This window comes from Microtus oregoni, unplaced genomic scaffold (assembly GCF_018167655.1).
Source record: "Microtus oregoni isolate MIOR12 unplaced genomic scaffold, Mior012 000054F_ref0000373, whole genome shotgun sequence".
NCBI lineage: Eukaryota > Metazoa > Chordata > Mammalia > Rodentia > Cricetidae > Microtus > Microtus oregoni.
The window spans coordinates 3,156,804-3,169,360 of record NW_024543830.1 but is presented as its reverse complement, the minus strand read 5'-3'; the positions used below and the strand labels follow the sequence as shown (position 1 = coordinate 3,169,360).

Sequence of the window (12,557 nt, the reverse complement as noted above, 5' to 3'; positions counted from 1 at the left end):
TGGGTACCTTACCCTGGGCAGGAAAGGAACCCCAGCTTTTTACAATCTTTTCTTTACAAATGCCTGTTCTTGTTTGGAATATAATAGCATCTCCCATTGATGTTTCTCCCATGACAGGCCTTTGTTGAGAATTATCCACAGTTCAAGAAGATGTCTGGGACTGTCTCAAAGCACGTGACAGTGGTCGGAGAACTGTCCCGGTTGGTCAGCGAGCGGAACCTGCTGGAGGTTTCCGAGGTTGAACAAGAACTGGCCTGTCAGAATGACCACTCTAGTGCTCTCCAGGTCAGTCTAACTGGGTGAGCACCTACTGCGTGTGAGCGGTGTGCCGGGCAGAGAGACTGCAAAGGCGAGTAACCCTTCTTTGCCAACCGCCAACATGGAACTTGGCTTACCACAGAGTTATGAACACATTTAAGGTGGTATAAGCCAAGTCTGGTAGCCACCAGCTATAATCCCAGCCCTTGGGAGCTAAGGCAGGAGGATCACAAGTTTGAGGCCTGAACATGCAACTTAGTAAGACCCTGCCTCAAAACAAATTTTAAAAAAAGGTGAAGATGTAGCCTTTTGTTCAATTCACAGTACCACTGAAAAGGAATTAGTTACTAAAGATTGCTTTTCATTTCACAAACATGATAACATGCTACATATAAACGTTATGATGAGTGAGGATGTAGAAGAATGAAGGTAAATAAGACACCATCCTTTTCCTTAGTGCCTCACACTATAAGAAGAAAGAAAGCAACTTTAAAGAATTGTGAGCTACAGGGATGGCTCAGAAAGTAAAGCGCTTAATGCTCAAGCATGAGGGTCTGAGTTCCGATCACCAGTGTGGTGGTGTATGCCTCTAATCCCTGCTCTAGGAGACAGAGAGATAGGCAGATGGGGGGGGGGGGGGTTGATGACCAGCCAGTCTAACCAGTTGGTGGCCTTGGGTCCAGTGAAAGACCTGTGGAAAACAATCAAGGAAAGGTACCCAGCCTCAGCCTCAGGCTTCTACAAGCAGGTGCATCTGTGTGCTCACACACCGAACACGTGTACATACTCCACTAACCAGTACATACATACACATAAAAGTGATAAAGAACTGTAATCTCATGTAGTAAGTATGTAACCAAGGCCTTCACCACAGCACATGTAGATACAGAGGAGGAACACCTGTTTTCCTCAGTGGTGATCTTTCAGGTTCTTGCTGAGGAAGATGTGAAAACTAGTCCTAGACAGAGAGGTCACACCACGCAGAGGAAGAAGGAGCAGCACTCTGAGTGGGAAGAAACAGGCGTGGAGCTGTAAAAACATGGGCACCGTACTGTGCAGCTTGTAGAGCACAAGCTGAAGAATGGTCTTTAGATAAACTAGAAAGATAGTTTGAGGGCAAGGGCTACAGCTCAATGGTAGAGGGCTTGCCTGGCGTGCTCAAGGGCCTAGGTTCAATTCCTTTGAACACACACATGCACACGCGCATACACGCACGCAAGAGAGAGACAGACACAATGATAGAAGAGAAGGATCAGTTTGTGGTATTGAAAGGAGGTTGTGCTTCAATTTGTGTGTGTGTTTTGTTTTTGTTTTTTGTTTGTTTGTTTGTTCGAGACAGGATTTTTCTATAGTTTTGGAAACTGTCCTGAACTCACTCTGTAGACCAGGCTGGCCTCGAACTCACAGAGATCCGCCTGTCTCTGCTTCCCAAGTGCTGGAATTAAAGGCATGCGCCACCACTGCCCAGCAGAGCTTCAATTTTAAAATGATGGAAGTCACCAGAGGATTTTAAAAGAAAAATTATACAATCAGACACTAACCTTAAGAAATATGTAGTCTGGTTGAGTAGACAAAACTGAAACATAAGAAAAAATTACATAATGTTTCAGGATATTGCTTAAATCAAAACTGTGATTCTGACCATAAATAGACAGGTTATTAGGAAACTTTTCTTAGAGAAGAAATGTTGAGATGGGCTGTGAGGAATGACTAGAATTGGGAGGAGGATTTCAGTCAGGAATAACAACAAAGCAAAGTTACATTGGCATGCAGGAAGTAATAAACAGTTTGGCCTATTAGGTGCAGAAGAGAAATAGGAGGAAAATTGACTTAGTAAGCAGGAACCAACTTTAGAAGTGTATAAGAGTCTGCTTGCTGAGATAGGCAGAGAGCTGATGTGGGCCTTAAATGAAAGTCAGCAGGACAAAAGCAGGGCTGTAGAAAACTGAGTCTACTCAGGATGCATGAGAGGTGAAAAGCGGCAGTAATAAGTTATAAGGGGCAAGCCCAGCGGGAGTCACAGAGGAGAGAGGAAGCAGTCAGTGATAGATTCAAATAAAGCAGTAACTCCAGGTTCCCAAGAAATGCTGAAATCATTATGATGGGACAAAATGACTCATCTGTATTTGATGCCATTGGAAAAGATAATTTAGGAATAAGCCTTTTGAGAGGTCGTAATTTCTGAGCCACTTCCAACAATCACATTTCCTCAGTAATAGGGCCCCATATTCTAAAACTTACCTTCTCCTCCTGTACTGAATTAAATAAAACCAGCCAGGTGTATTGGATGTAGCACAGGCTTTGGGGCCATACTGACCAAGCTTTTGGTGATAGGATATTGACCAAATATATTTGGGAAAATGACTTTTCCCCCCTATGCTAGGAATAGCAACTTCAGGTTTCTATGTCGCAATGAGGACATTGGTATCCTTAACCCAAGCAGTTTTACACACAATAGAACTGAATGGTAGTGGTACATATGGGTGCTCACTCCAAGTCACTGTATGGTATCTTTTACAGAGGTGTAAAATAAAATATTTGACTGAGCCAACTTACTTTAAATAGCCTCACCAATATAGTTTATAGCTGTCTTGTTTGTTTCTTTTTAAATATATTTATTTTTTTATTATTTATACAATATTCTTTCTGTGTGTATGCTTGCAGGCCAGAAGAGGGCACCGGACCTCATTACAGATGGTTGTGAGCCACCATGTGGTTGCTGGGAATCGAACTCAGGACCTTTGGAAGAGCAGGCAATGCTCTTAACCTCTGAGCCATCTCTCCAGCCCCCTATAGCTGTTTTGTTACCCTATTAAAAGTATTCCTGGGGATTTCAATTAACTTAGTTTTCTGCCCCTTTCTAAATAAAAAAAAAAACAAACAAACAAAACTTTATCCCTAACTAAATTTAAATTTCCTCATGTTTCTTTAGTAGTCTTCATAAAGATAGACCCAAAATTAATCACTAGTCGATGTCTAGTGTTTTTATCTACATTTCTCAACCATAGGGAAATCATCTAGAAAGAGTTATTACAATCCTTTGCATGATGCTTTCGTTTTGTACTTTTTAAAAGGAAAAGATAATATATACTTTAAAAAATATGAATTCTAGCCTATCGCTCATGGTATATTCCCAGCACTCAGGAGTATGAAGTAGAAGGATTGCTATGAGTTTGAGGCCAGCCTGAGCCTTGTCTCAAAAATAAACAAACAGGAATGATTCTATTTATGATCTTATCACTGTTTGGAATTTATATTCTTTTTTTTAAAAATATTTATTTATTTATTATGTATACAGCATTCCTTCCATGTGTGCCCACAAGCCAGAAGGGGGTGCCAGGTCTCGTTATAGACGGCTGTAAGCCACCATGTGGTTGCTGGGAATTGAACTCAGGACCTCTGAAAGAGCAGTCAGTGCTCTTAACCACTGAGCCATCTCTCCAGCCCCGGAATTTATATTCTTAAGGTTTTTTGTGGGGTGTTAGAGTTGTACAGGGCCAGGCCTTTAATCCAGCACTTGGGAGGCAGGGGCAGGCAGATCTCCGTGAGTTCAAGGCCAGTCTGGTCTACAGAGCAAGTTCCAGGACAGCCAGGACAGTTATACAGAAAAACCCTGTCTCAGCACAAAAAAAAAAAATAAAATAAAATAAGAGTTATATAGGCAGCAGCAGTTGACAGGCAGCAGCAGCAGTTGACAGGCAGCAGCAGCAGCTGACAGGCAGCAGCAGCAGTTGACAGGCAGCAGCAGCAGTTGACAGGCAGCAGCAGTTGACAGGCAGCAGCAGCAGTTGACAGGCAGCAGCAGTTGACAGGCAGCAGCAGTTGACAGGCAGCAGCAGTTGACAGGCAGCAGCAGCAGCTGACAGGCAGCAGCAGCAGCTGACAGGCAGCAGCAGCAGTTGACAGGCAGCAGCAGCAGTTGACAGGCAGCAGCAGCAGTTGACAGGCAGCAGCAGCAGTTGACAGGCAGCAGCAGCTGACAGGCAGCAGTAGCAGTTGACAGGCAGCAGCAGCAGCTGACAGGCAGCAGTAGCAGTTGACAGGCAGCAGCAGCAGTTGACAGGCAGCAGCAGCAGCTGACAGGCAGCAGTAGCAGTTGACAGGCAGCAGCAGTTGGGCTCTCCCGACCGCAGAGGATTTCTTTGCAGAGTGATTTAAATAGTCCATAAAGGGAACTTTTGTTTGATTGTGAGTAGATGTCAGGGGCCCAACCCCAGATGACTTGACCTTAGATAGTAACATCGTGAAGTAATGAATTGAGGCTTTTGAATAGAAATGGGGTTTGCTTTATTGAATAGAAAGTGTATGATGGAAATAAAAAAATGCTCATACATCCCATGGAAAAATTAATCTATAAATTTCTGCCACTTCTAACCACTTACATAAAAACTAACAGGAGTTTGATCTAGAAGAACTTCATTAGAAATGACATGTGGTGTGCGACCACTGGAGTACATGCATGTCCACAGAAGGGAGTCCATCCCACCATTTCCCAGGACTCTCTCTGACCCCCAGCGACTGCTAGGGAGAATCGCTGGATTCCCGCAGCTTGCTGAACCATCTGCTGTCCCACCTCGCTGTCCTCACCTGCTGCTTAGTTGTTATTCGCACAGTGGGGGAGGGGATCCTAAAGACTGAACTAGAACTGGATAAGAGGGAGATTCCCATAGCCACTGAGTTCATCTGTAATCTGCACAATAATTTAGATGTTTTTATGTCATAAAAAATGTGCTGCAATGCTGCTTCTGATAAGAGAAAACAGAGAAGTAGGGTGATAGTCAGCCTTCAACAACAGAAGATTCTCTAGACGTCAGGAAAGAGCTGTTTCACTTGAGGTTTTGAAGGGCCTGTTAGCTCCTTTTTGAAACTTGACCACCAAGGACAGTGTGTTTGCTTTGCTTTACTGGTCTCTGGATTATGGAAGACCAGAGCATAAACAGTTTTTGTTTTCTTTCATTTTATTTTTTACCAGCTCATCCTTATTTAATTACTTGGGGGGGGCACGATTAGAGAACAATTTGTGGGAGTTGGTTGTCTTCCACCTTGTGGAAGGGTAATCTAAGGGATCAGACTCAGATCCTCAGACCTGGAGACACGCATCTTTATTCACTGAGCCATCTCACTGCTACAATCCTAACTTTTGTTTTTTCAGAGTCTCATTAGGTAGACCAGGCTGACCTTAAATTTGCAGATCTTCCTGCCTCTGCCTCCCTAATCCTGACTTCTTTTTTTTTTTTTTTTTTTTTTTTGGTTTTTCGAGACAGGGTTTCTCTGTGGCTTTGGAGCCTGTCCTGGAACTAGCTCTGTAGACCAGGCTGGTCTCGAACTCACAGAGATCCTCCTGCCTCTGCCTCCCGAGTGCTGGGATTAAAGGCGCGCGCCACCACCGCCCGGCTCTAATCCTGACTTCTTAAGTAGACAGTAATTTGCTGGTTTGTTCATCATCCAGCCATTGTTATATGGTAGTGCCCTTTTTTCTGTTTATAGTGGCAAGACTTAGAGAATCTTAAAAAAGAATAATCAAACATCCATCATAAAAATCAGTTGTTTCCAACAAATAAATACACCATGTACAGACCCTGTCTTCTCCTCTTCTTTGGTTAGAATCCTGAAATCTTCACGTTACTTTCGCCCTGTTAGTCAAGTGGACATGCCAGGTAGTCTCAAGGGCAGTAATTCAAAAAGAGGTCCAAGGATAACATGGGATCAAGCAAACAAAAATACCCCACTTTTCCAAGGACTGCATAGCTGAAAGAGAAGCAAGAACTTAGCTTGTACCTATACATTTCTTTTCGTAAGGAGGGTGTGAGCCAAGTTCTTAAAGGGACAGCAGAGTCCAGCCAGGAAGTCTACTGCCAGTGTGAAGTCTTAAGGAAGATAGTGACAAGATTCAGGACACAGGAGAGGTGAGTAGAAAGGGCGTGGACAGGCGATCACAAAGCCATCACTGCAGTGTCCATGTTTAGTTACATGGGCACTTCAGATCTGCTTAAAGGACAATGATGGCACCGCCAGAAACTGGGTAGATTGGCCAGGAAAGGAGGATGGCGTCAAGGGAGGGAGCTCAGACACTGAAGAGGAGCCAGAGCAGCAACCCACTGAGAGTTCACACTGCTTTAAATTGGCCAGGCTGGTTGAGAAGCGGGGGAGGGCTTACATATATGTACATATCTGATCAATTTTGCCCTAAAATGTCTTTACACTATGATAGGAAATACTGGGATGTTTTAACAGATATCCCCAGTGGGCTGTATTCTGTGGGAAAGTTACCACAAAAGAAGAGAATAAGGAAATTCTTATGAGTGTAGTGTTTAAGTGATGTTTTCTCCTTTTTAGATCCCCTAAAGATTATGATAGACATTATCCTGGAGAAGCAGCAGGGGTCCCTCTCAGAACTCTCTAGTTGAGCGCATCCCCTGTGTACTTCTGGTCTCTGTGCCTGGGTCTAGAAGAATTCTTGCATATTGGACATGGCTGCTGAGAGGTAGTGAAGAGAGCATATTCTCAGGGCTCAAGCTTGCTTCAGAATGGAATAAGGTCTTAAAAGCATGCTAAGCTATGGCGACTATTATGACCCCAGAATCAGTGCCTCTTGGGGTCTTGCTATTCTGTCCCGTCCTCCTCTGATTTTTATGTCTCTACTAACTGTGGTTCTGAGCCCAGCCACTGCAGCCCCATTGCTGCCTCTTTTATGAAGGCTTCCCTGACTCCTCAGCAGCCAGAGCACTTCCTCATCTTCTGTCCCTCCCCCCTACCCACTTACAGTGATTTTCCAACTGTTGGGTTTTGCTGATGGTGGTGAAATGCTTTTATAGCACTACACATTTCTCCCAAGAAGCTCACATTCTATAAAACCATGTACTAGATATGGATAAAAGTTATGGGGGAAGGACTATAAGCTGATCATTTAAAGTCTAACTTTAAAAATAATAGAAAACTATCTAACTTTGTAATTGGAGCACTAATAATAACAGCCCTAGCCAGATGTGGTAGCTCACCTGGAATCCCAGCACTTGAAGGCATACACATGAGAAACCCCACAAGTCCATATAGCAAGTGCCAGGTCAACCTGGATGACAGAGTGAGACCCTGTCACAAAAAGCCAAAATACTAAATAAAGTAATAGCGCCACAGTAGCTCATCTGCCTTTGCACATGGAGCAAAAACCCAGCCCATCTCTGCGGCCTTATTCTTGAGGTTAATGTTTTCTTTAGGCTCTAAAGTCCTAAAACTGTTCACTTTTTGTAGAGATTAATTTTATCAAAAGTGAAGATACCACCTCAGGCTGCCTTCCTCAGTCATTTGGGAGTTTATTTTGTTTTGTTTTTATTTGATTGCAATGAAATATCTTTGCATCCTTGTTTGCCTTTGCGCTTTCCCCGGATCCTTAACCTGGTGGGAAGTGTGGCAGCTCCTAAAGTCAGAGAGCCCTTGTCTAGGATTTCTGTCTCTTCTTTACTGACATATTGGCACTTTGTCCTCTTTTATAATAAGGAAGCCTGTCCACAATGAAAAGTTGACATATGGGCCAATATATCTTCTGCATTAACTGATTCGTGTCCACATTTTTCAGTGTCACTAAGCTAACACACTTTGAAGCAACATTCTTTGCGGCAGAGTGGCTTGTGTGTGTGTTTCATCCCTCAGTGAGTTTATGAACTCAATGAGGACAGAAATTGGTCCAAACACATCAGTGTTCCCCAGCAGTGCCTGGCATGGTACCTTCTGGGGGCCTAAAATGTAGTTTTGGCTTAAATTAAATTATGTGCTTTTACTGTATAATAAATATAAATATGTGTCATGTAGGAAGGCCCTTAATGTGAGGATGAAAAAGTCCAAACATGACTATTCTGTCCCTTTGCTTTCAGCTCCTGCCTCTTAGATTGTACGCTCTCCACTTAGTGGTTACATGCTGTGACACACGTTTCTCTTAACTATTTTGAGGCATGTTGTTAAAGATTAAGCCCAGCCCTGTGTAAATCTCCCAACTTGTGACTATTTGTATAGAGTGACGAGCAGCACAGGAAGAAAGCCGTCTTTGACCGGACTGGTCATTTCTCCTGTGCACTCTGTCAGCTGCAGTGGACGAAGTCTCTGCTCTTTGCCTCACCAAGGAGATGAGTCAGGCTGTCATGAAAGGCAAGAGCAACAGTTGCTGAATTCATTTTTCCTAAAGCTATTACAGTAGGAATTATTCCTATTTAGCTCTTCCGTTGAATAAGAAGCGGTTGCTGTTCTATAGTTAAAACAGGATGGCCTGCACGCATGTCAGCTGAGATGTGTCTCTACCGCCCAGGAAGCTTCAGATCCAGGGCATTACACAAGAGTTCACTCAAGTGAAAGGGTTAACCTTGTCTGTCTGTCTTCAGAATGTGAAGAGACTGCTGCAGAACCCTAAAGTCACAGAATTCGACGCGGCTCGCCTGGTGATGCTTTACGCTCTGCATTATGAGCGCCACAGCAGCAACAGCCTTCCAGGACTCCTAGTGGACCTCAGGAGCAAGGGCGTTTCTGAGAAGTATCGAAAGGTGACCTGATGTGTGTGCCTGTTTGTGTTTTATTTTAACTGAGCGAGGGCCTCACTGTGTGTCCCAGGGGAAACCTTACACTTACGACCCTCCTATCAGCCTCACAGTTGCTAGAATTACTGGCATGTGCTGTGTGGCTAAAATTCCTTCCCAGGGAGAGATTTGGTTTAAGTGATCTCTACTCCTCTTCCTAAGGGTCCAACAACAAGCCAAGACAGTTCTACCAAAGTTTACTCCAGGAAACCAATTGGTTTATTGGGCTTCCTTACAGAGAATAGGTGAGGGATAATGTACAGGGGTATGGGTACTCCTCCCCAAAAGGCCATACCTGGAAAACCTACCTAGCAAGGATGAGGGCTCCCCATAGCTGTACAGATGGTATCTTCTTCTCTAGTTCTCCCGTCCCTGTCCCCCCATCTGCCCTCCCCACCTTTCCCCCCACCCCCTGTGCACTGTAGCCCCTCCCAGATGCCATATTCTATTAAGGCAACTCTGCCTCCCTCTGGGAGGGGCTACAGTGTATACAGCAGGTGGTAAGTAGCAGCCGCTTACTCAGGCGAGGGCACACAGTCAACATGCCCCACTGAAAGAGCCCTTTTGCAAGAGGCGCAACTGAGCTCCCTAATAGCAACTGCTTGGCTGGGAGGACAGACACAACATAGCACAGTACCTGTCACCAAATTTTATGAAGCCCAAGTCTGTTACAGGTAAATCATCCTGTTTATTTACAAGGCATATGGTTCTGTCCTCTCATGTCTTCATTGTTATTGAATTCATTTTTAATTATTAAAGTTATTAAGTTATTTTTAATACAATGAGCTTCCTGATACCTAAGCAATAAAGATTGTTTCCTTTTTTCTTGTGTAGCTCGTGTCAGCAGTTGTTGAATACGGCGGCAAACGGGTTAGAGGAAGTGACCTCTTCAGCCCCAAAGACGCTGTGGCTATTACCAAACAGTTTCTCAAAGGACTGAAGGTAGAGCTTCCTTTCCTGTGCTTTCCTAAGTCTGAAACAATTAAAGATCCCGAGTCTGAGTATGAGCTGATGAGATCTTGACAGTAGATTCCTGATTGTAGTGCTGTGTCCACTCAGCGAAATCTAAGAGAACTCTTGAAACATTGCCTTCTGGGCTGCACTGGGTCTGCACTGGGTCAGGGAGCTGAGTGGGAAATAACTGTGTAAACAGTTAGTCACGGCTCTTTGTACTGCGTTTGTAATTTAAAATTTGTTAATTTCTCTCTCTCTCTCTCTCTCTCTCTCTCGTGTGTGTGTGTGTGTGTAGAGGAAAGTCAGTCTTTGGTAACATTCCTTAGAAGCCAGCCACCTTGTTTTTTGACACTGGGGCCTGGGGCTTTCAGGCTCCACTAGGCTGGCTGGCCATTGAGCTCCAGGGAGCCCCCCCAGCCCCCAGTGCTGGGGTAACAAGTGGGCGTGTCTAAGTTTCTTTCCCTGGAGCTGCAGGAAAATGTTTTGACAAAGTGACTTAAAGGAGAAAGGGTTTGTTTAGTTCACAGGTCCTGGATGCAGGCCATCATTGCCGTAAGTCAAAACTGCAGCAGCTCCAGGGAGTCAGTCACTCACGCCCACAGTCGAAAGACTGCACATTGCCGACTCACTTTCTCCACTTACTAGCTGATTCCTGCCCACAACTAAGATGGTCTTCCCACATAAATAAACACAGTCAAGGCAGCTTCCCACAGGCATGCCCAGAGGCCCATCTACCAGGTTATTTAGAGTCTGTCAGGTTGACAGTGCAGTCGTGGGCTCCACTAGGTGCAGTGCTTTTACTTGGTAGAAGGATCGAAAGCAGGTATCTTATCACCTGAGCTGCCTCTCCCCTAACCTGCTCTCTACAGTGCTCAGAATTCGTTGTTACTTGCAGTTCCTCTTGTGTTTCCTGCTTTTCTACCTCCCGTGGCTTGATTGGCTCCTGCACACAGCCCTTTCTTTATGTTTGCTTTGCCTATTATTTAACATTTTCACAAAAGAATGAGATCCAGACAGATAAAAGAGTCCAGATTTTTTAATAACTTAACAGTAACTGAAACCTTATTGAAAATAACTAGCTTTAAATGTAGTACTTTTTGGCCAGGCAGTGGTGGTGCACACCTTTAAACTGGTCTACAGAGTGAGTTCCAGGGTAACCAGTGCTGTTATATAGAGAAACCCTGTCTTGAAAAACAACAACAACAACAAATTAGTACTTTTGTAAGACTGGAAAATTTTTTTCTAATTAAAATAATTTTTAAATATTCTTAAATTTTGGACTAGGGAGATGGTTCATTTTGTTAAGTGTCTGCTGCTCAAACCTGAGTTTAAATCCCCAGCAAACACAGAAAAAGGAAATATAGTAGTGTGCATTTGTACCCCCTAGTGCCGAAGTATGTGCAGAGAAGAGGGAGAGGAGTCCCTGGAGCATTCTGGTCAGCCAGTCTAGCCAAATCTGTGAGCTCCAGGTTCAATAAGAGACCCCATCTCAAAAAATATGCTGGAGAACCATTGAGGAAGACAACAGTGTTGACCTCTGGCATCCATGCACACATGCATGCATCTTTACCCACCTGCACATACACACACAAACATCCTATTTGATTCTGTTTGATTCCTGTCCAATTCATATTTGATTCTGTCCCTTAAAGTTTCTATTGAATATATATCCCCTTTTCTGATGTATCATTAAATGTTATATTGCTAGCTTCCCCAAAATAACATAAGAACCATTTCCATATTTTAGGGAGTGGAAAATGTGTATACACAGCATCAGCCTTTCCTGCATGAGACCCTGGACCATCTCATCAAAGGAAAGCTTAAGGAAAACCTCTACCCTTATTTAGGCCCCAGCACACTCAGAGACAGGTAAGGTGACAAAGACTAGAAATAAAAACTGGGATCATAGAAAGCCAGAGAAACTAGCCGTGCCCAAGACATCCAGCTCTTGGCCTTGAAGAGGTGAACTGCCATGTAGGGAGGGATGAGTGGGTGCTTCAGTCCTGTATTTAAAAAACTCCTGAATTCTGCCCACTGCCGGTGAACCTGGGAGAGGACTCAAGCTTAAGATGACAGCTGGTTTCAGCTGGGTAAAGCCTGAGCAGAGAACTCAGATCTAACCTGTGCACGGACTTTGACCCACAGACCATAAATCTATAAACTATGTGTCTTTTAAAAAGGTGTCCCAAGCTTAGGTCAGTTTGACTTATCAAAGTTCAAGCTTGGTCTGACATTGCAGGCCTCTATGGAGGCTAAGGCAAATTCAAGGCCTGCTGAGGTTTCACAGTGAGCTCAAGACCACCCTGCTTAGATAATGTAGACTCTATTTCAAATTTTAAATGTGCGAGAAAAGTGTGGCTTCAAGTGAGAAGAGAGAGATGAGAACATAACTCAGTGGTAGTATGCTTGTTTACCATGCATGGGGATTTATTCCCCAGTAGTCAGAAATTAAAATATTTAAAAAATTTTAATGTCCATAGTTACTCCGAATAAAGTATTTCTGTGTTCACTGTTCAGAACACACATTACAGAAGCAACTTTTTGATGTTGTAACAACCTATATAAGAGTTTGGTTTTCACCAGTTTTTGAGACTGAAGCTAATCATTTACTAAATTAAGAATTAAATGTATGTATTTTCTAAAAGGAGTTAGCAAAGATTTTCTCTGAACTCTGAAGATTTCTTTAGTTCTGTCATGCAAATTTGCGATCTTCTTACTGTATCACCTTTGTCACATAGCAATAAATAATAGATAAAAAAAAAAACAAAACAAAACTAGAGGAGC

At 43.5% G+C, this 12,557-nt stretch overlaps 1 protein-coding gene across 1 annotated transcript in view; it reads left to right on the top strand.

The window, feature by feature from the left end:
* The window catches only part of LOC121437932 (vacuolar protein sorting-associated protein 45), a 64,022-nt gene that overhangs the window by 17,448 nt on the left and 34,017 nt on the right, over nt 1-12,557 (top strand). The window contains exons 10-13 of the mRNA XM_041638070.1: nt 118-285; nt 8,628-8,786; nt 9,654-9,761; nt 11,521-11,642. Coding sequence (XP_041494004.1) covers nt 118-285; nt 8,628-8,786; nt 9,654-9,761; nt 11,521-11,642 — 557 coding nt within the window. The remainder of the gene's footprint in view (nt 1-117; nt 286-8,627; nt 8,787-9,653; nt 9,762-11,520; nt 11,643-12,557) is intronic.